Source organism: Zootoca vivipara, chromosome 11, assembly GCF_965207765.1.
Source record: "Zootoca vivipara chromosome 11, rZooViv2.hap1.1, whole genome shotgun sequence".
In the NCBI taxonomy this organism is placed as follows: Eukaryota; Metazoa; Chordata; class Lepidosauria; order Squamata; family Lacertidae; genus Zootoca; species Zootoca vivipara.
In genome coordinates this window covers 31,203,284-31,225,102 of record NC_142594.1, presented here as the reverse complement: position 1 = coordinate 31,225,102, position 21,819 = coordinate 31,203,284, and the positions used below count along the sequence as shown (strand labels likewise).

At 46.4% G+C, this 21,819-nt stretch overlaps 1 protein-coding gene across 2 annotated transcripts; it reads right to left on the bottom strand.

Annotated features, from left to right (window-relative positions):
• Positions 1–329: 329 nt before the first annotated feature.
• On the bottom strand, positions 330–21,787 carry LOC118092011 (serum paraoxonase/arylesterase 2). 2 transcript variants are annotated; one of them, XM_035129694.3, is made up of 9 exons: positions 21,651–21,787; positions 11,305–11,375; positions 8,628–8,683; positions 7,764–7,929; positions 6,511–6,637; positions 5,653–5,853; positions 3,226–3,307; positions 2,497–2,625; positions 330–2,124 (listed from the first exon to the last, which is right to left on the bottom strand). In XM_035129694.3, the coding sequence occupies exons 1-9, from the start codon at positions 21,722–21,724 to the stop codon at positions 1,966–1,968; spliced, it is 1,065 nt and encodes a 354-aa protein (XP_034985585.1). In that variant the 5' UTR covers positions 21,725–21,787; the 3' UTR covers positions 330–1,965. The 2 variants fall into 2 exon arrangements, with proteins under 2 accessions (XP_034985585.1, XP_088510034.1); XM_088653908.1 differs by lacking the exon at positions 21,651–21,787 and adding an exon at positions 12,955–13,300.
• Positions 21,788–21,819: the final 32 nt, after the last annotated feature.

Sequence of the window (21,819 nt, the reverse complement as noted above, 5' to 3'; positions counted from 1 at the left end):
GCTGAACCCATCTCTCCGTACAGGCATGCAAGCAGCTGGACCACAGTTCAAGGACACATCACACACAGCAAAAGCGCTTGAGGAGGGGTACAGCACAGGGCTGGTAAGGAACCTACCAAAGGGAGAAGCAGCAGGATCTCAAGGGCTGGGGGTGAAAGAGGCTTGGATGGGTGGACACATTTGGTCCATGGGCTTGAGGTTCCTGACCCCTGCCATAGGGTGATGGGCAACCCAGTAGCTTCGAGATTGTCTTTCAGAGACTGCTGCGATTGCAGTTTTCATAGGAGGCATTTGGCTGAGATCAGCACAACCCAAAAACGTTTGAGAAATTGTTTACATTTACTTTATTAAGAAACCTAATTGGCTTGATCCATGCAGTTGAGCAATTCATTTGGCAGCCAACTTTTAAGTTAAAAATCAGCCTCTGCGATAAGAGTAGAACATACTGTAATATCCCTGCATTATACCCTTTGCATAAAGTTGATTGCATAGGCTCTCTGCCCAGTTATTGCCGGGCTACTGCTAATAAGGTGAGAAAGAATTTCTCCTCCTCACCTGCAAAAGGAAAGGAGAAAGGAAAAACCAACAGACTTCTACCCTTCAAAAGACATTACCCAGCTTCTGCTGCTGCTGTTAGATGACACAGATTATATCCAATGAGCAAACTGCCAGTGGGGCAAACACTTTCTGTACTTGTGAACTGTAAAGTGAGCGCAAGCTGTGCTTTGGGGTTGAAAAGGTGGTGCTTGGGCAAGAACCCAAGAACAGAGACCAAGTCAGACCATTATACAGTCAGACCACTGGGTCCATCTAGCTCAGTAGTGTCTACACTGAATGGCAGCAGCTCGCCAGCGTTTCAGAACTGGGAAATCTCCCATGCTTACCTGGAGATGCCAGCAGTCAAACCTGGGACATTTCGGGTGCAAAGTGTGTTCCTCTCTCTGAGCTCATCTGCTTCTTCTCTCCAAATATATAGAAGAGGTTTGGAGACATTATCCCACAGCACTGCAGGGCCGTGGCATGGTGCTCTTTTCAGAAAAAGAGAGAGGTTTGGTCATACTAACCCTAACGCAGCTATGTGTCATGTGTGTCGGAAAGCAGGCTTCCACTTGCATATTCCTAGCCAGATGACGAATAATTGCTGCTCTGCACATGGTTTCTCTCCTGGGTGCGGCTACTGGGAGGCACATGGAATTCTTTTTTTAAAATGCAGACAGTGCACCTATCAGATGTTCAGAAAGAGGAGTGGGGAATGGATTTAGACCCATCTCCACTTCCTTTGGGGCAGCTGATAATTGCAATTATTGCTCTTTTTAAAAGAGAGGAGGAGAGAGAGAGAGCTCTGTATCTATAGACCGAGTGGAATCAGATCCATCCCTCTTCAGGTCACGTTTGAAGCAGGCATTAAATGTGCCTCTGCCTAGGAATGACAGAAAGGCATAATTGCTAAGCATAAAGATTTCCTTAACAGTGGAAAAGGTGGTTCAGGAAGAGGAGAAACTCAGAATGCATGAGGTCTCAAATGTCCTTGGGAACCTTTTAGATGAAAGCAAAATCCTCCAGAAGCAGCAGCACCAATTAGTCGTTAAGGATTATCTTTAATCCCCACCCCACCAACAAACTCACCCACCCCCATCAATAAAGTCATCAATGGTCATCCAGAAAAACAGCAAATGTGCATCCATTTCTTCATGGATGCAGACATTACGTAAGGTTCTCTGTTAAATTGCACTCTCAAAAGAAGTCAACATAATCTTCCAGTGTTGCTGCTTTCCTTTTAAAAAACTTTTCTTGTGTTACCTCCTTCTTGAAGTGGGTGGTGGGTGAGGAAGGCCAGGAACATTCTTGTCAACTTTTATTGCAAAGTGTGTTGAAGTTAGCCATTTGAGAACTGCATCTGATAGGAAGCTTGGCTCAGATTAAGGCTGACCTTTTTCCGCTGTGACAAAGTCCAGGATGAGCAAACTACAGTTCACAGCGAACAGCCCTGTGAAACACGGTGCCGATAAGCAGCTGATTGTCGTACACATTTGCAACTGAGGACCCCTGGATTATTGACCCGTCGTCGACATACACTTGGGTGACTATAGGCTTCTCAGAAAGGATGTCCTGGATACGGAGGACCTGAAAAATTGTGAAGATTAACATCAGCTAGTCTGACACATGCTATAAAATCTGTGCTAATGAGTCATGAGGCTGCCTTCTGTCACCACTTTAAAAATTCCACGTTAACACAAGTTTGGTCTGAAAACTGTTCAAAATAAGTTTAAAGAACTAAAAAGGTCCTCCTGTCAAATTTAAGGCAGAATCTTCTTGCTAAGGATGAATATCCTCTCATTCCAGAGTGGCTTACTGTCCCCCACCCCCACTGATGTTGGGCTTCAACTCCAAACCAGCACAGCCAATGGTCATCTACAGGGCCAAGCTCTCATTTATGCTGGCTGAAAAGCTTCCACACATTTTATCACACGTCTTGCCAAAATAGTTCCTACTAACCTCTGAACCAGGAAGGTTTTCTGGATCAAAGGAGATGAGTTTCATGGCATCAGGATGGCATCCCAGCCAAAGGTCTCCAGTGTTTGGATCGACCGATATGTTGTCAACTACAGTGTCCACCGGCAATACCTGAAGCACATGGAAGAAGCCACACAATGTGGTAAGTAAAGCGTGCAGCTGACATATGCAATGCTGAAAATTCATTATTTTACCCATAGCTAGCATTGTTTGCCTGACAAAACACTTTTAAAAAATTATTTTTAATTAAACATTTAAAAATGCACATCTTGCTTTTCACCACGCTTGTCTCAAAGTGGCTTACAACAGTAAGGTGCGCAATACGCAAAATTTAAAACGTTTAATTTAATTTAATTTAAATCTCCAAAATTTAAATTAAATCTCCAAAATTTAAATTAAACCTCCAAAATTCAAAACATAAGCTAAATCTCCAAAATTTAAAACATAAGCTAAATCACCAGAATTTAAAACATAAATTAAATCTCCAAAATTTAAAACAGAAGGAGGATGAGGAGTATAACACCTGAGAAGCATTCAGTTTGCAAAGGCTTCACCAAAGGTAACAAATGGATGGCTATGCATGCGCACACGTTCTAAACCCAAAATAATATCAATGGGTTTGTGTGGAGGAGAACAGCCTAAAGTCCATGGTTTGTTTCAGATATTCAGCATACCTGCATTAGGCTCATTTCTAAACTGGCCATGGCTTACCTTCAGAGGAGTTAAACTCAAATTCTCATGCTTTTCGAAGATGTGAATGCTTAGACCGAACACGTCAGCAACATAGACATACCTTGAAATGAAATTAAACAGGTGAAAGTCTCTTTCATGCATGCCTTTTTAGCTACAGGTAAGAAAATAACTTCGGCTTGGAACACAATGAAATATTTCAAGAATGCATTCATAAGAGGAGCTCAAAACAGAAGGCCCTGGTAATTTACAGTGCCAGATTCTTTTAGATACTAATTTGTGTGTAGTCCTCCTTCCTTCCTCTGGGAGATTCCTAATATATAAATGAGTTTACTTATGGCAGGGGTGGCCTTCCAGATGCTGATGAACTACTCCCAGCTTCCACCATCCCTGAACATTGGCCATGTTGGCTGGGCTGGTGGAAGTCCAACAACATCTGGAAGGCCACGGATTCTCCACCCTTGCCTTCTGGTAACTGATCCTAGAGATTCACCCCTAGGATGAGGGAGGCAAGCACAGGCAACACCGGGCACTGCTCCAGGTGGACTCTCCCTTCCCTGATTCAATTTTACATGCTATATAATCTGTCTTAGTACTTTAAGATTGCAAACCGCTTTAGGTGTCTTGGCAGAAATGCAATGGATAACTAAATAAATGGGATGTTATACCTATGTATTCCTCAAAACAGCAAGGAAACCAAAGATCCACCAGACAGTTCTCCCTATATTCATCCTTGCTAACCCATCTCAATTGGAGAGCATGCTCTCAAACAACGGTATTCTGGATTGGAACAGGACTGTGGGCTCATGCACTCTGCATGCCTCCTCTTTTTGGAGGGGGGAATGATGGTTTGCTGTTATATCCAAACTATGGTTTGCACAAACAAACCATTCAGATGCAACGGCGTTTGATTTGCTGAGAGGGGGGATGAGGAGGGGCTGTTCCGGTGCAAGGCTTGTTCATGCAAACAGGGAAATGTGCACTTAGTACAATTGGGGGGGTTTCCCACTATCAATTATCTCACAAATAGTTATTTTATTTCTCTGCCCTAAATAGAAGTATGTGAGTGGGATGGGGAGAAGAGTCCTTATCATTCACACATTGCTCACACATTGATTTAGCGCATTTAAAAGTTAATCCATCACTTCATTTTCACATTAAGGTTGATGTCAAGTATGACATTAGCACTTTAGTTATTACATTTCAGGAAAACAAATACCACATTAGTTTAGCAAGCAGGGCTAGCAACTAAAAAACAGTCGTGCGCCCATCAGATTTCTTTTTTTTTTTTTAAAAAAAGAAGCATCTGTTTGGAAAAGAAGCAGAAAGTGCCAGTACTTTAATGTCAACAAAAACCAACCCGCACTCTGCTGCTTGACGCTGTTCTAAAAACAGCTCTGGGAAACACAATGTGAATGGACAAATGGAGGACCACTGTAGGGACTGCCACCCACCCAATTGCATGAGAGATGCTGTGGATACAGAAGTCACATAGGCATCTCTTGGATTTTCTGCTTGGAGCTCAAGTGAAAAAGCTTTCCATGCAGCAGTGGTGGGGAACCTTTGGCTCTCCAGTTGTGTTGGGCTACAACTCTCATCCCTGACCCCTATCCATGCCGGTGGGGAGGACGGGTGTGTGTGTGGGTTCAACAATATCCAGAAGGCCAAAGGTTCCCCACACTTGCAAAAGATTATCAAGGGGTGTCCTGCCTTCCTCTAGCTTCTTCACTGGCCTGGGTTCAACTAACTGGTCCCACCAGCAGAAGCCCACACAAGGATTTCAGCTCTCCCCCAGCCTCCTTTCCCACTGACTCTGGGGTGTATGTAACAGGAGGACAGCCTGTCAGCTGGAGCAGGAGAGGGCAGATCGCTCTGTCAGTACAAAGCAGTGAAAAATCTGCTTAGCTCTATGTTGAATTCCTCCCTTAGTTGGTACAGTAGAAGATTTGTTTCGTGGGGTGGGGGTGGGGAGAGGAGGAAAACCCTCCAAATAATTCATGTGAGTAAAGAGGGGTTACTATCCACTGGCTGGGACCCAAAGCTAGTTCAAACATAGACCCAGATAAGTCAATTTAAACATTAACAGTGAAATGCTATCGTGCAATGTAGACACTCGGATGAATTACAGCTTAAACCAAGAGACAATGAGTTGTAACTTCTGTTTGTTCACTTTATTGCCAAGATAAAAGTCATCAGAAATATAAGGGCATCATGAGGAACTCCTTGCTGCTGTTTACATTTATTACCCGTTACTGCTCTTTCTTTAGTTGTTGTATGTGGGTTTTTTTAAAACTGTGCTTAAATCTGGACTCTCTTTCCTGTGTTTATGTTAGCCTCCTTGTAGATTGCATTGACTAAAGGAGAGCAATATTATTATTATTATTATTATTATTATTATTATTATTATTAAAAAAAACGTATAAGACATGCCACCTCCAAGATACCTACTTCCCGTCAGGTGAAATGTTAATGCCATTGGCAGAGTAAAATCCTGACGCCACTTCTTTAACTTCTTTCGGACTGTAGTAGACAACATTTGTCCAGGTAAGGCCTAGGAATGTTTCCAAGTAGACCAAGATGAGCTCTGTGAAATAGTGGTCATTGGTGGCATAGAAACTGTCCGGACCCAGAGCCACAATATCATTCACACTAGGACAAAAAAAAGGATAAGAGTAAATAAAAATATGGTTGTCACCTAAGCTGCTATGTAGAGACATAGCAAGTTGTATACCAGGCAGGGCAAGGCTTATTCAGTTTTTCGCCTGTCTTCCCTAACTTATTGCCCTCCCGATGTTCTAGGAATGAAACTCCTATCATCCTTGCTGGCTGGGGCTGATGGGAGTTGGACTCCAGAACATCTGGAAGGCCAAAGTCTGCATATGAGCATTCACAATTGCATACCATACCATCATGCATGCCAAGAGTGATCTCAGTTCCCTTGAGTACCAGACCTTATTCAGACAAAATGATACCACTCACACACAGGAGGGAGGTATCAGCCAACACAGGGTCCAGGAGGGCAGGCAGTGGGGAACCTGAAGCTTGCAGAAGTACAAACACAACAAAAATCTGCAGAAAACCCTTAATCAGGACTGAACATGCCCAGCGAGTGTGGAATGCTGACCAACTGAAAACCGAGGGCGAAATGGAACCCTGGGCAGAATCCCTCCATGCCACAACATTTCATTGCAGGTCCAGCTTGCAAGTAATAAGTAGCTGTTCTGTATATTGCGCAGAGTGCTTCGCATGAATTTAAACGGGCTCTTCAAAATCAAAGGAGACAGAATTGTTTTAGATATTATATACCTTGGCAGAAGCTCGTGTTTGATCGTTTTCAAGTGCACCAGAGAATTGTCGTCCTCTACAAATTTAAATAGCTCCACCGTTGACTTCTGATGCGGGTGATTTACGACGTAGAGGTAAACAGTGTCATCTAGGGAAAGGCAAAAACTGAATGAGTCTGACAAAACAAGCAATGAAATATGAGTGAACTTATGGAGAACGTATATGGGAAAATGAAGCAGCTCTCAGCAGCTGCCCCATCTAGGGATCTCCTAATGTAGCTGGGAGAGGCTACTGCACTCCACTGTCAAAACACAATCCGGAGGTATGCTGTGCCCATTTCCATCAAATCTTTAAGTGGAAGGATGTGACGGCCATGCCGTCTCCCACATGTTCCTTCCCCTACATTCCCCCTCTCATACCTGCAGGATCCCAGGGCCTGCACAGAACTAAACAGATACCATCTCCTATGACCACTGCAACCTCCAATTTGCAACCCGCAGCCAAGCCTACATAGAGATACAACTTGAGTATGCTACCATCCTTTTGGATGTGCATCTAAAACTGAAGTCACGAGCCAATGCTAAGCACTTTTAAATCCCATTGACTCCGGTTAGAAAGCTAAGCACACGGGAACATTCAACAACATGTCTCAGCTCTCTATTTCGGGTATAGAGAACCTGCGGCTCTTCAGGTATTACAGGACGGCAACTCATCAGCTCCAGCCAGTGGTCAGAGGTGATGGAAATTGGAGTCCAACAACATCTGGAGTGCCACAGGTTCCCCATCCTTGGTCTATAGCAGGCATAGCCAAACCTGGCCCTCCAGCTGTTTGGGGACTACAACTCGCATCATCCCTAGCTAACAGGACCAGTGGTCAGGGATGATGGGAATTGTAGTCCCAAAACTTGGAGGGCCAAGTTTGGCTATTCCTGGTCTATAGGGCATTCTTGGAGGCAGCACCCCAGCTATGGAACTTCCTCCCAAGGGAAATCAGGAAACAGTGCAAGAATGTTTAAAAAATAAAATTATCCAGGGCTTTAGCCAAGAGTTTCATGACATTCTCATGGTTTAAACTGCTCTGTGTAATGTATAATATAATATAATATAATATAATATAATATAATATAATATAATGGAATGAATTGTTTCATTCCATTTTATTGTTATCAGCTATCCTGAGCTCCCTTTGGAGAGGAAGGAATGGCTACAGATGTGAAACAATAAACAGAATAAATACTATTTTATCAGCCTTCCTTATGTGCAAATCTACTTACCATCCCCAATGTATAAGCTGATCCCATGAGGGTTAAAGGATGCCAGATCAAACCCCCGGCTGATTCTCAGCTCAACAGGTCGAGGGTTGTCTTCTTTTAGATCCATCAGAAGTATTTCTCCTCTTCTATCAGGGGCAAGCGATTTTAACCCGGGGTATTTCAAACCCTTTAAAAACAAAGAAAGCAGGCCTTTTGTCACATGGAGGGTTAGGAAGATCTCAGAGGGATGTTTTCATAACTCATCTGTTTTCCTTGGATATTCATTGAAATGCTAAGCTGTGGTCCACCGAACGTTGCTGAACCACAACTGTCATCAACCCTAACCATGGGTTGCACTGGCTGGGTTTGATGGGAGCTCCTGTCTGGCAACAGCCAGTTGGCCACAGGTTAGCCATCGCTGGTTAAAAATAGCTATGTAGTCCAGGTATATTAGGGCTTCCCCTAAATTCCACCCCTAGATGGATTACGGTGTCCCTCAGTGCCTTGCTGTGTGGTCAGTACAGAAACCATGTAGGGGGGACCCAACCCTGCTGCACCAGTCCACTTGGGAGAAGGATTTGTTTTACTTATTTATTTTATACTACCGGTACTAAGCTGCTTTTAGCCTCTTAGCATGCTGGGATGGTGGGGGAAGGCTAGTAATGGTGACCTAATCTCCAATCCAGCTCTTGCACCCTTTAACCACCAGTCTCTAATGAGCATCCCTGCATTCTGCCCAGTTACGTACAGAGTGAAAGATATTCTGTTAAAAAAACAAGGGGTGTGTTTGTGTGGGAATAGTTCCGGCCTGCAATTTCCAAGTATTCCTTCGGTGCATTGCGAACTCAAGCACAGCTGAAAGACAAGCCTGCTGGGAAAACTTACAGAACTAATGAAAGCCAGGCCATTAGGAAGTATGTCGATATCTTCCGAGCCAGTTTCTGCAAAGAAAAATAAGAAAAATCTTGCTCAGACACATCCATACAATGCAGTAGAGTACAAGGTTGCTTCTTTTAAAGCATTGGAACATAGACTGCATTGCACCTTACATGTGTGTAAGAAACATGCACCATGGAATCAATGAGAGAACAGCCCCACTGAACTGTTCCTCAGAACCCCACACCAAGGAGAGACAGGAATTCAGAGGTGACAAGCTGGGCCAATGCTAAATTCTCTTTTATCTGCGGCTGGAAGCTGTGAAAGGCTCTGGTTGCTATGGTGATCTTTGCCCATCCACAGAAAGCAAATGCAGTGGAGAGGAATGGCTGAGAGGCTAGCTAACCTTCGGCTGGGAAATGTGCCAGGCGTGTTGCGTAGGCCAAGGCTCTCGTGAAGGTCTCGGGGCTTCCCTCTGACATGTTTGCTCTGCATTGCCATTAGGAGCGCACAACTTGTCACAGCTCTTATCGTGCACAAGTTCAGCTCTCTCTCGCTGGCACACAATGCCAGCGTGCTCACAATATCACCCTCCAACGATGCTGACTCAGCACCCTCAATAGGCTCCCCGAACGTAGCTGAGGCACACACTGTTCATCCCCTTAGGCAACATCTGACTTTCTTGTCAAGAGTTGAAAGAACAGGCAGCAGGCCCTCTGCTAATCTCAGGGCCCTGGCATATACTCAGCCCTGCTCCACCCTACAAACAGCCTGCCTTCAGAAATAAGGGGTATGGGAAACCTGGTATTATTCAATAGAGAAGGCATTATTATTGTGGTTTTGCCAGAACAAAAAAATAACGAAACACCTAAATATCGGTTCATACAGAGCAAACCACAATGCTAAAGTAAATTAAATAAATAGCTCGGTGTTCTTTTACTGCCAAGAATGACTAGTTATATAAGAATTTGAACTTGTAAGGGACTCGTGCGAGGTGTATCTCACAAATATTTTGTGGGAAACACAACTGCTGTATGTAGGTTGGTGTTTCCTCAGCAAACGTGGAAAGTGGGGAAAACATGCATTGAGAAATGGAGGAATCTTCAGAGACAGGGTCCTCAGGGATGTGCATAAGGGTGTATCTGTGGCAATACCAATGTACAGAGAAAAACTATGTTTGCTGCATAGGGTGTGCAGCTGGCCTCAGCCACTAAGGAAGAGTGCATTGCTCAATCCTTGCCTTACAGGCATCCCCAAACTGCGGCCCTCCAGATGTTTTGGCCTACAACTCCCATGATCCCAGTAGCCAGGGATGATGGGAATTGTAGTCCAAAACATCTGGAGGGCCGAAGTTTGGGGATGCCTGCCTTAGGTCAAGCTTGCAACAACTGCACCAAATGTTTGAGCCTCTGTACAAGAACTAAAGCTTAGAGCAGGCTTCCCTAATGTGGTGACCTCCAAATGTTTTATACTACGATTCTAATCCACCCCAGGCAGCATGGCTAATAGTTGGGGATGACGTGAGTTGTAGTCCAAAACATCTGGAAGGCATTGAGGGAATAGCGATTTAGAGAGGAGTCCCATCCCCAATACGGTATACTTTCGGCATATGCCAACTCTCATCATGTGAGACAGAAACAACTTCAGGTGCCATTTTACCAGCTCAACATTTCTTGAGTGAATTGTGCCCCTGAGAGCCTCTAGAATCTGCCCCTGTCTAAGGTATGTTGCCAGCGGATCCAAGAGTATTACAGAGGGCCAATTCAAGAGTATCGATTCAAATTGGTACTCTGGTGGTTTTAAGAAAGGGTGAGCATTTACAGAGTACTAGTTCCCCCTGGATTTCGAGTGTGCGACTAAGTCAATAAAAACAAAATATCATAGGAAGCGGCCTAGTCAAGACCGTGTATCGTCTACACCAGTAGTGGCTAATTTGTGCCAAGGTTGCTGGATTACAACTTCCATCAGCCTCAGCCAGCATCCCAGTCAGGGATGCCTCTTCAGAGTCTGCTGTAGAAGGGCTTCACACTCCCTATTAAACTCGAAATGCCAGGTATCAACCCTGGGCTGCTTGGCATGCCAGCTGAATGAATGGGTCTTTACCACCAATGCCCACCTGTTAGGGTTTTAAATGTATCTTTTGCTTTGTGTCTTTAACTGCTTTTAATTATCATATAAATAAATTGCCTTGAGGCGGTGTTTTAGAAGACAATTAATAAATCAACAATACAGTAATAGTAATAATGCATAGAATGCCCTCCACTATCTGAGCTGGTCATTTACTTCACTGGTCTTACACTGGTGGGTCAACTGGTGGGTTGCAACAGGAGCATGACCAACATGCATGCAAATATATGGTAAAAATAAATAAATAAGGAAATAGGTCCCCAAATGGATCTTTGAATTAAACGTGGCTCCTGGGTCTGAGAAGGCTGGAGATACCCAATTTAGTTTTCACAACCAGCCTGCAGACCCAACCTCTGCTCTTTTCTGCACAATTCCATATAAATGCTACAGTATTTACGTAACAGTAATACCAATGAAGCACCTCTAAAAACAAAACCAAGTACAAAACTTGAGACGAAATCCCTCTGGAAACAGGCCTTATTTAAATAGGCACAGAAAGGATGGAGAAAAGAAAAAAAGGGAGGGAATAAATGCAAACAAAAGCATGTGGGAGACCTACCAATTCCTTTTATAAGGTGGCAGTTTGGAAGCCGCTTCGGTTTATATTCTCGCGAGGCGCACAATCTATATCTGGAGGAGGAAGCAAATATAAACGTAGGCTTAAAATGGGAAATATGGAAGAGCAAAAGAAGAGCCCTACCAAATCTGCCCCATCTAATCCAGCACCCTGCTGGCCACAGGGACTAATCAGATACCTCCAGGAAGCCCACTCACAGGGCAAAGAGAACAACCCTCTCTTGCTTTTACTCCCCAGAACTGGTACCCTGGCTCAGCCTGGTCAACTATTCACATTTAAGTGCACTGTGTCCCTCTACCAGGGGCTTCGGTACATACATTTCTCCCTATAGCCATCTCTGATGGGTTCATTGCCAAATTCTACCTCATCTCCATTCAGATGACACTTAGACCTCCTTTGGCTGGAATGGAAGGCTCCCGACTTCCAGTGAGCTTCCCTCCCACTGGCCCAGTCAGTATAAACTGGATATAAATGGCATGGTTAATCCAGAAAATGCCTTGAGTCTTGCAGAGCAGTCCTTATACATGTATACTCAAAATTATGTCCCGTTGTTTGTTTGTTCTCGGCGAAGTGGATAGAGGACTGAAGGCTTAGAGACTAAGTCATCACTAGGGCGTGGGTGGGTGTATTTGCAGTGCCTTGCACAGAAGAGTGTTTCAGGGAAAGGACTGCTCTTTAATGAGGGCACGGACAGTCAGAGCTGCAACTGACACTGGCTTTAACATGCCAGCACACCACACACCCATGTCTGCCTTTATCTTTCCCGAAAGTGTGTAGCATGGTGAGCAGAAGATTGCAAGATATGGTGCTAAGCTCAGCTCCCAGCAGCTGTAGCAAAGGAAACACCCAGGTTTCACCCTGTTCCCCAACGCCCTCCACTGAGCATGCAACACCATCAGTATTGACTTAATAGTGCCATTGAAAACAGGGGTGTACCCAGGATCAAAACTAGGGGGGGGACAAGAGAGGGGAAGAGAGAGGGAAGGAAGGAGGGAGGGAGGGAAGAGAGGGAAGGGAGGGAGGGAGGGAGGGGTGAGGGAGGGAGGGAGGGAGAGAGGGGGAAAAAGGAAGAAAGAAAGAGGGGGGGAAGGGTAGGATGGAAGATGGAGGTCCCGTCCGCCGTCCACCCCCAGCTCAGGCTGCTCCTTCCCCCCTCCCACGTTCCTGTCGCTGGCTGCAGCCATGGAGGGGGCGGAAACAGCCCGATTTCCATAACCTGCAGCGACTTTTCCCCTTCAGTTTTTGGAGGGGGAAAGTGCGGGTTATGGTCCGTAAAATTCGGTAATTTTTTTTGCTGGGGGGGAGCTGCCCCCCTGCCCCTCGCTGGGTACACCCATGATTGAAAACATGATTCGGAAGCTAGTAAAACTTGGAAAGGTAGGAGGAATCAGCCACACCCTGCTTAGCTTTATTGCAAGTTGTGCCATCAAATGCATGTATTAAAGAACCTTTGGAAAAAATAATAATAATTTATTATTTATACCCCACCCATCTGGCTGGGTCTCCCCCGTCACTCTGGGCGGCTTCCAACACACATCAAAATACATTAAAATATCACAGACTAAAAACTTCCCTAAACAGGGCTGCCTTTAGGTATTTTCTAAATGTCAGGTAGTTGTTTATCTCTCTGACCTCTGATGGGAGGGCATTCCACAGGGCGGGTGCCACTACCGAGAAGGCCCTCTGCCTGGTTCCTTGTAGCTTTGCTTCTCGCAACGAGGGAACCGCCAGAAGGCCCTCGGCGCTGGATCTCAGTGTCCGGGCTGAATGATGGGGGTGGAGATGCTCCTTCAGGTATACAGGACCGAGGCCGTTTAGGGCTTTAAAGGTCAGCACCAACACTTTGAATTGTGCTCAGAAACGTACTGGGAGCCAATGTAGATCTCTCAGGACCGGTGTTATGTGGTCCTGGCGGCCACTCCCAGTCACCAGTCTGGCTGCCGCATTCTGGATTAATTGCAGTTTCCGGGTCACCTTCAAAGGTAGCCCCACGTAGAGCGCATTGCAGTAGTCCAAGCGGGAGATAACCAGAGCATGCACTACTCTGGTGAGAGAGTCTGAGGGCAGGTAGGGTCTCAGCCTGCGTACCAGATAGAGCTGTTAGACAGCCGCCCTGGACACAGAATTAACCTGCGCCTCCATGGACAGCTGTGAGTCCAAAATGACTCCCACGCTGCGCACCTGGTCCCTCAGGGGCACAGTTATCCCATTCAGGACCTGGGAGTCCCCCACACCCGCCCGCCCCCTGTCCCCCAAAAACAGTACTTCAGTCTTGTCAGGATTCAACCTCAATCTGTTAACCGCCATCTATCCTCCAACCGCCTCCAGGCACTCACACAGGACATTCACCGCCCTCACTGGTTCTGATTTAAAAGAGAGGTAGAGAAAAGGCTTTAAACCAGGCTTTCTCAATCTCGGCCCTCCAGATGTTTTGAGACTACAATTCCCATCATCCCTGACCACTGGTCCTGCTAATTAGGGATCGTGGGACCATGGGTTTTGTAGGCCAAAAACATCTGGAGGGCCAAGGTTGAGGAAGCCTGCTTTAAGCTAAAGGACCATCTCACTTGGTAGCAGTCATGTAGGGCAGGGTATTTTCCATACCTCCCCACCCCCTGTCCTGGATATTTTCAGCTTCAGAAGTTCATTTGTAGCAATGAATGGGTACCAACTGCAAATTGTGTAAGTGCCAAAAAAAATAGCTTTGTCTACTAAACAAACAAAAGTAAAACGAGAAAGCTAAATAGGGCAAGCTGATGCAAACTGAAATTTTACTCTCTTCAAATTAACATAATTAAAAGATTGCCAGCAATGGCAGTGATTATATGACCTTCCTTCTATTACAGAACAAATTTCTGCTTGGGTGGTGAATCACAACCAAATTAGTCAGTTCATAAGACTGCCTAAGATGCACACCATACATTTAAGTTACAGGTAGGTAGCCGTGTTGGTCTGACGTAGTGAAAAAAAAAATCCTTCCAGCAGCACCTTAGAGACCAACTAAGTTTTTATTTTGGTATGAGCTTTCGTGTGCATGGTATCTGAAGAAGTGTGCATGCACACGAAAGCTCATACCAAAATAAAAACTTAGTTGGTCTCTAAGGTGCTGCTGGAAGGAATTTTTTTTATTTTGTTTCAACCATACATTTAAAGCATATTAAAAACAAACACACCCTGAATATTCCTGGGAACTGTAGTTTATTCCTCACAAAGCTGCACTTCCCAGCACCCTTGCCAAACTACAGTTACCAGGATACTTTGGGGCGGGGGAATGTCCTTTAAATGCATGTTGTGTGCAAAATCTCATTGAAGATCTCTTGGGAAATGGAAAGCCAGAGTTAATTGGCATTTTTATGCCAATGCACAAGAAACAGCGTTGGCACTTTGGACTGAATTCACTGCCCAGGTCCAACTGCAGCTTTTGGTATCCACAGTTTTAGATCCAGGTAGGTAGCCGTGTTGGTCTGACGCAGTCAAAATAAATTTTAAAATTGTCCAGTGGCACCTTAGAGACCAACTAAGTTTGTTCTGGGTATAAGCTTTCTATCTCTAAGGTGCTACTGGACAATTTTTAATTTTATTTATTTATTTGGTCTCCACAGTTTGAGTGGTAGCAACCAGCAGAGATAATTCAGGTATGAGCAATGCAAATGGTGACAATCCAACCTGCGCTTCTTTCAGTGTAACCCTGTGGACACACTAGAACGCTAAAGCACATTGGAAGCTCATTCTTTTCCTCAGATAATTCTGGGCACTGCAGTTTACCCTTCACAAAGTTACAATTCCCAGGAACCAGGGCCGGTGCGTCCATAAAGGCGAGCTAGGCAGCTGCCTAGAGCGCCGTCATGGAGGGGGCACTGCCCGCCTGCCCCCTGTCCGCCGCCCTCCGCTTTCCCTCCTCCTGCTGCTGCTGGCTGCTGAGGCGCTTCCCTGCAATGCCCTGCAGGGGGCGCCGCGCCGCACGACGGGGAGGCGGGGGAACCTGAGCGCACGCGCGCCCAGCACAGCAGCGACAGCGGCGTACGTCCAGCCGAGTGCCATGAGCCCAGCGGGGGCGAGACTCAGCGGGCTTCCGCGTGTCACGGTCTGGTCGGCAGGCGGTTGAAGCCCTGACTGAGGACGTCAGGACCAGAGGCAAGATGGAGATGTAGAAGCAGGAACAGGTGCAGGGCTGAGGGTCCAGCAGCAGGCAGTCGCAGGGTCAAGGAGCAAGGCAGAGGTGAAGGTCTGGGAGTCAAGGAGCAAGGCGTCGACAAGGCAAAGGTCCAAGGGTCGAGGATCAAGGCGTCGGCAAGGCAAGGGTCCAAGGAGCGAGAGGCCAGAGGCAACCAGGCAAGGATAGCATTGCTGTGGCAAAGAGCTGAAGGGAAATGCTGAGCTTTTATCCCTCCCAGCTCCTGCCACCAGGTGCAGTGAGGTATCAAGTGGCCTCACATGAGTGACCACTCCTTGCTTCTCCAGCACAAGCTGAGGCCTCACCTGAGTGGCCACTCCTTGCTTCTCCAGCACAAGCTGAGGCAGGCCCCAGTCCTGCAAAGTACTACAGGCCCCAGAGCCTGACTCCTGCCCATACTCCTGACACCGCGCTCTCCAGCCAGCCAGCCAGGTGGCAGGGCCGGCTCTAGGCCCTGTGGGGAGGAGGACATGGGAGGTGATCCTCCTTGGAGGCTGCCGCTGCTGCGCACATCTTCCTAGAAGAGGCGCCCTGTCCCAGTGGTGGCACGCGTGCTCCCAGATGGCGAGGAGGAGCTGTCGGGGAGAGCCTGAGCACGGGGAGCGTTGTGCGGGGAGCCCCGAAGCGTGACCCGTTCTGCGCGCCTTCCTCGACAGCGACCCGGCTAAGCAGCTGCTGCTTGTCACGCCAGGCGCAGGAGGCCAGTTGGCGTTGACCGACCGGCTGGCTCTGGCACCCAGCACTAGTCGCTCTGGCAAGGGGGTCTTCCTGCTGCACCTCGCCCCCGGCCGCTGCGCTCCCCGCCAGCTCCAGGGCACCTGCTCTATGGGGACCTGTCCTCCATGCCCCTGGAGCACCACGCTGCCCTCGTGGAGGAGGTAGGGCTGCTCAAAGGGGCCGGGCGCTCTGGGGAGTGTTGAATGCGGGTCAGAGGTCTGGCATAAGGGGGTGGGCATTCCCCCCCACCTTGTAGCTGTAGCAGCAGCTGCATACCACTTCTATGTCCAGCATGTGAGTAGTTTACCTTGCTGACCCCCCTTTTTAGTCTGCCAAGAAACTGCTAAACTTAGGACCCTGACAGAAAAAAGGGGGGGACAGGTGAGAAGGCATCACCTCCTTTTAGTGCCAAGACCCAGGGTAGCAGCAGTGCCTTTCTTTCTTTTTTAAATAAAAAATAAAAAATTAGGGGTACTCTCATTTTGACTCAAGAAAACCACCATTTTATAGTTCAAATCGGGGAAAATAAATAGAGTAAATGGACAAAGGTACAAAGATTCACAAAATGTTTAGGGGTGTGCGTCCCCTTGCATACCCACAGAAAAAAGCACTGGGTAGCAGCATGTAATAATAAGAGGGGTGGCCCTCTGAACAGGAGGGGGGGTTATATAACTCAGGGCCCTCAGGAAGGTCCCTGGTTTGGTCCTCAGCACCCTCTGTTAACAGGGTTTTAGGTGATCTTGGACACAACTAATCGACTAAACAACAACACCACATCGAAAGACTTGGGAAATGTTTGTTTTGGGCAATCAATGGTTTAAAGGAAAAACTTCTCAAATATTTAAAGAGATTGCCCAAGGACAGACTGGACAAGGCATTATCAGGTCACCTAAAGGACAGGCAAAATACAGTGGGCTCAGGTTACAACAATGACCGCTTAGGGTACATACAACCCAAGAGGAAAGATCTCCTATCTCACGGCAATGAATGGAAGCTACACAAGGGTACTCCTGCACAGCATGCTTTCATTTCAGTGGGGCTTGCACAGGAGATCTTCCCAGTCAACTGTGCTCTTATGATGGCTATTGGGGGGGGGAACCTCCTGGTTCAGTTCAATTAGGCAATGGAGGACTCTGGAATTTCCCTCCTAGAAGTTTCAAGAAGGAATTGGATGGACAGCTGTCAGATAAGGTTTAAATCAGTGGTGACTAGCCATTTCTGGCTTGAGGTCAGCAGTTACCTACTGCCAGCTCCCCAAGGGGTCAGAACAGAAGTGGGCAAGTCCTCCCCACAATCTCTCTCTCTCACCCACCAAGCGACACAACCTGCTTCCATGCAGATTAGCTGAGGAGGGCTATGCTCTATTCTCCCTCACACACAGGAGCCCCTGACGGTGTCTCAATAAATATTTCACAGAAAATACTTCCAGGGATTCCCAACATTGCTATCTGCTGGAAGGACCACATTAACAGAATACGTACAACAGTCAAAACCATGGCTGTCCACAGCAGTCTCTAGATAACAGTTGCTATCCCTTTGCCTCGCCCCAATTCTTCTTCTTTTTTATTTTTTTGCAACTTCAATATCGACCTCCACTTTACTGCTGTGTTAGCAAGATTGCAACATACCAGGCTTGCACTGCAAAGCCCTCTTGTCACAGTGTAAAAAAAACCTGAAATGAGTATACAGTACATTTCCATGGCACTTTAACCAGAGATTCAGTGTACAGTACATTTACCGTACTTGGAATAAATTCCATCGAATGCAGTGGGATTTTGCTGCCATTTAAACCTGGATGTCATTTCTTCATTCTTCACCCTAGTAAGGAATGTTTGCATCCTAACTACTGTATTTAAAAAATCTTTTGTATTGCAGCAACGCTTTTCAACTCCCCATGAACACCCCATTATATTTATTGTGTTTTGATAGGGTTCATCCTCACTAGGAAGGATTTTGCACAACTTCTGGTTTTGTTTACTCTCAACACCCACTGTGAGTTACTTCTTGCATAAATGCTCTCATCAGTAACACAAATACAGTATGCAGTCTTGGCTTAATATCTCCCCGCTGGAGTGGGAAGCCTATGTGATCCCTCTGCAGTTTGCAACAGAATAACTGGGCCTCAAAATCACCGGACGTGCAGCTACTGTATTTGAATTATGCTGCTTCCAGCTGTGACAACAGTACACTTACCCACCACTGCTGAGCAATGAGAAGCTCCATATTCCTCATTCAAACCCAAATTGTGTAGCATATAAAATTGTTATCTGCAGGCAGGGGGCGGGGTGGTGGTAGCTGGTCGTGTGAAAAAGAAAACTGCTTGTTGCTGTCCATGTTTACAAAAGTAAAATATGATGTCATTGTTATCTCCTTAACTGCAGGTTTCCCTGGCTATGTTTGTTTATTATGCCCTCATTATAATTTTCCGCCATGTGTAATCCTGCGAGATAGCTAGTTAGCAACCCAAACATATATGTAAGTGTAATGAATGAACTATGGGACCCATTTTAAGGAAAGCGTTTTAAGTTTGGGGGTGTTTGGCTGCCTTATTCCACACACTTGCAACCAAGAGGTCTTAACAAGAAATTCTGTAGAGAACTATGGCAAGCATTATTGCAAATTATGCTCCCTGGTCAAACTGGAAGTGAAGATTGTCATTGGCTGTTGACAAGAGTGCATTAACACTGAGATGTTGGTTTGCGAACCAAAGAGCATTCATGCCAGATCACCAGGGGTATCACAGAGCAAAGCGTCTGCAGATCAAGAAACAGGGACAAAAATTAAAAACAAATAAATGGATATCCCTTTTCTCTCCCCGCCCCCTGCACCAAGCCCAGAGGACCACAAACCTCTTCCTTCCAATTAACTGTCCAATTAGCAGAGTGCTTACGGTACTCATAAACCAAAATAGATGCTGGCTTCATAATTAGTTTTTATTACATTTATGCACCATTCAGAAGGGTGATATTTAACAACCTTTGTCCCTCAGCCAGAACAGAGAATCTTATTACTCCAAACTCAATACAAAGTACATAAGTAACTGCAACGCAGCCCTGCAAAGTACTGTACTGTAATATGAAATATGAAACTAGTGTGTTTTTTTGCCCAGGCACTCCCACTTCCAGCAGTGCCAGCACAGGAATCCAGTTAAAGGAAAACTACATGAGAAAGTAACCCACAGGAAAAAGGAAGGCCTGTCATTTCCTTCTGTATGCCCCTTTTGCTCTTAAAAACCAGACTTCCCTCCTATTACCCCACCCCCACCCCGCTTTATGCATGACTGAGGCAGTCATATATCCACACCATACATTTAAAGCACTCTTCCCAAATAATACTGGGAACTGTAGTTCGCTAAGGGTGCTGACTGCACAGAGAAATTCCCAACAACAAACTACAGTTCCCAGGGTTCACCAAGCCTGTAAAATTGTATAAGAACACTTTTTAATGCTTGGTGCAGTCTCAAGACTTACTCTGTGTGTGTGTGTGTGTGTGTGTGTGTGTGTGTGTGTGTGTGTCATAGCTGCCAGGTTTTCGCTTTTCTCGCGAGGAAGCCTATTCAGCATAAGGGAAAATCCCTGTAAAAAAGGGATAACTTGGCAGCTATGGTGTGTGTGTGTATTCTCATCCATTTAAAGCACTCTTAAAGCACACTCCATCTTGGCTGTGAGTCCTGAAGACCTGTTCCCTGTCTTGCTGGCCAATTTCCAGCTGACCTGACTGACTCCAACTGCAAAAACTAAACAAACTCTTGGGTTGGGGTGCTGTTGGGGAGTTTTTGCTGGTTTTATCCATGTCTTTATTTTAGATCTTGGGATTTATTTGGAAATCGTTCCGTTTGGCTATGCATTTTTTAATCTTTTATTTATTGTTTATGACTACCTTTGTTATGCTATAGTTATGCATTTTTCATGCTGTAAACCGCCTTCAGCGTGGTTTGAACTGCAGAAAGGCATGATACAAATAAAATTAAGTATGCATATATCAACTCAATAATTTGCTGCACTCGTACACGTGTTGAGCAGAAGATGCAAACAAGTACATTTGCAACAGCCTTGGCTCATTGGGAGCCACAAATAGATTTAGATTAATCGCTACCTCTACCTCAACTGTGTAACGAGTACTGCCAAGAGTAGCAGCAAAGCTTAGTCGGTGCAGAACGTGACATTGTTGCAGCAAAGACACTTTCCCAAACTTCAAGAATGTAGAGTAGTTTATTGTGTGTTGCAAGGGGTGGGGGGTGGGGAGTGCTTAACCCTCTCCACTAAACTGAATTTTAGGTAGGTTGCTGTCAATTCTCTCCAGCAGATATGAAGAGCCCGATTTCCCTACCAGCTGGGTTTACTTTCAAATTTTGGAGTCCGAGGGGAGGAAGTGAGAAGAAGAACCTGTTAAAAATTGGGAAAACTGATTGGCAGATAAAGAGTTAAGCAACCCATTCTCCCCTTCCATTCTTTGGGAAACAAAGAGAGCCTCAGTGCCTTGTTCTGCCCACAGCAGGGATGAGATGCAAGCAAGCAACAGCCGACCCACTATTTTAGGAGGGGCAGAAGACATTGAGGTGACATTATATATCTTGCCCAGAGAATCTAGGCGCTATGGCTAAAGAAAGGGTCGAGGCTTCCAGCCCAACCCCCACCACGTTCTAACCTAATTTAACGGAGGAAACTTTCCCAGGGTCCAACAAGGCAGTTCGTCCTGAACTCTTCTGTTTAAAACAAGAGGGACAGAAGCCAGGAAAGCAACGAGCTTCCTCAGTTTTGAATCACACGTCTTAGGAACCGATTTTATTTTTAACGCCCGGATCAGATGGCCCCAAAATATAAAGACGCGCCGCTTCTGCTGCTGCGTTTCCTTCTAAACGCGCGACAGAGGAGGCCGCAGAGTCCCAGCCACTTGCAGCGCGATCCTATGGCTCCTAACTCAGAAGAAAGCCCCGTGGAGTTCAGCGGGACTCTGACGGCCAGGGGACCAGCTTTCGGCTGCGATCCTGCTGCTGCTGCCGCCGCGCACGTTTGCCCTGGGGGTAAAGCGCGCCACTGAATGCGCAGGATGCATAGCTGCCAAGTTCTCCCGTTTTTTAAGGGAAATTCCCTTATGCTGAGTAGGCTTCCTCGCGAGAAAAGGGAAAACTTGGCAGCTATGAGGATGGCACCGTGAGCGAGAGAGGGGACGAAAGGTAACCGAACCGAACGGCAGATCCCCAAACCAAAGCGCACAGTCGGATCTAACGCCTGCGCCTCCTTTTGCGCATCGCTTCCTCCCTCCAGCCCCGCAAGAGGGTTAAAGGCAATAGGGGCAAGCCCGATCCTATGCGGAGTGAACCTCCATCTAAATGCGATGAACTCCCGGAGCGAGTCGTCGTCCCCTCCCGGGGGGTGGGGGTAGGGATTATTTCGCCAGTAAACAAGCCGAGCGTGGCGCTGAGGGAGCAACTTACCGAAATGCCACCAGCCTTTCTCCGATCAAGGCGCCCAGGACCCCGACGATAGCGAGCGCCAGCAGCTTCCCCATGGCTCAGCCCCCGACGGTCCAGAGGCGACTGTCAGCCGGCAAGTTCAACAGGAAGTTCCCCCCCCTCCTTCCCCGCCTGCCTCGGATTAAGGCAG

What these genes read in the sequence shown, in the direction of transcription:
- LOC118092011 (XM_035129694.3), bottom strand. Translation starts at nt 21,724, where the DNA reads ATGGGGAAGCTGCTGGCGCTCGCTATCGTCGGGGTCCTGGGCGCCTTG. An exon ending in CCACCTTATAAAAGGAATTG is followed by an intron (nt 8,684 to 11,304) that starts GTAGGTCTCCCA and finishes TTTTCTTTGCAG; the next exon opens with AAACTGGCTCGGAAGATATC. An exon ending in AACATTTCACCTGACGGGAA is followed by an intron (nt 3,308 to 5,652) that starts GTAGGTATCTTG and finishes TTTCATTTCAAG; the next exon opens with GTATGTCTATGTTGCTGACG.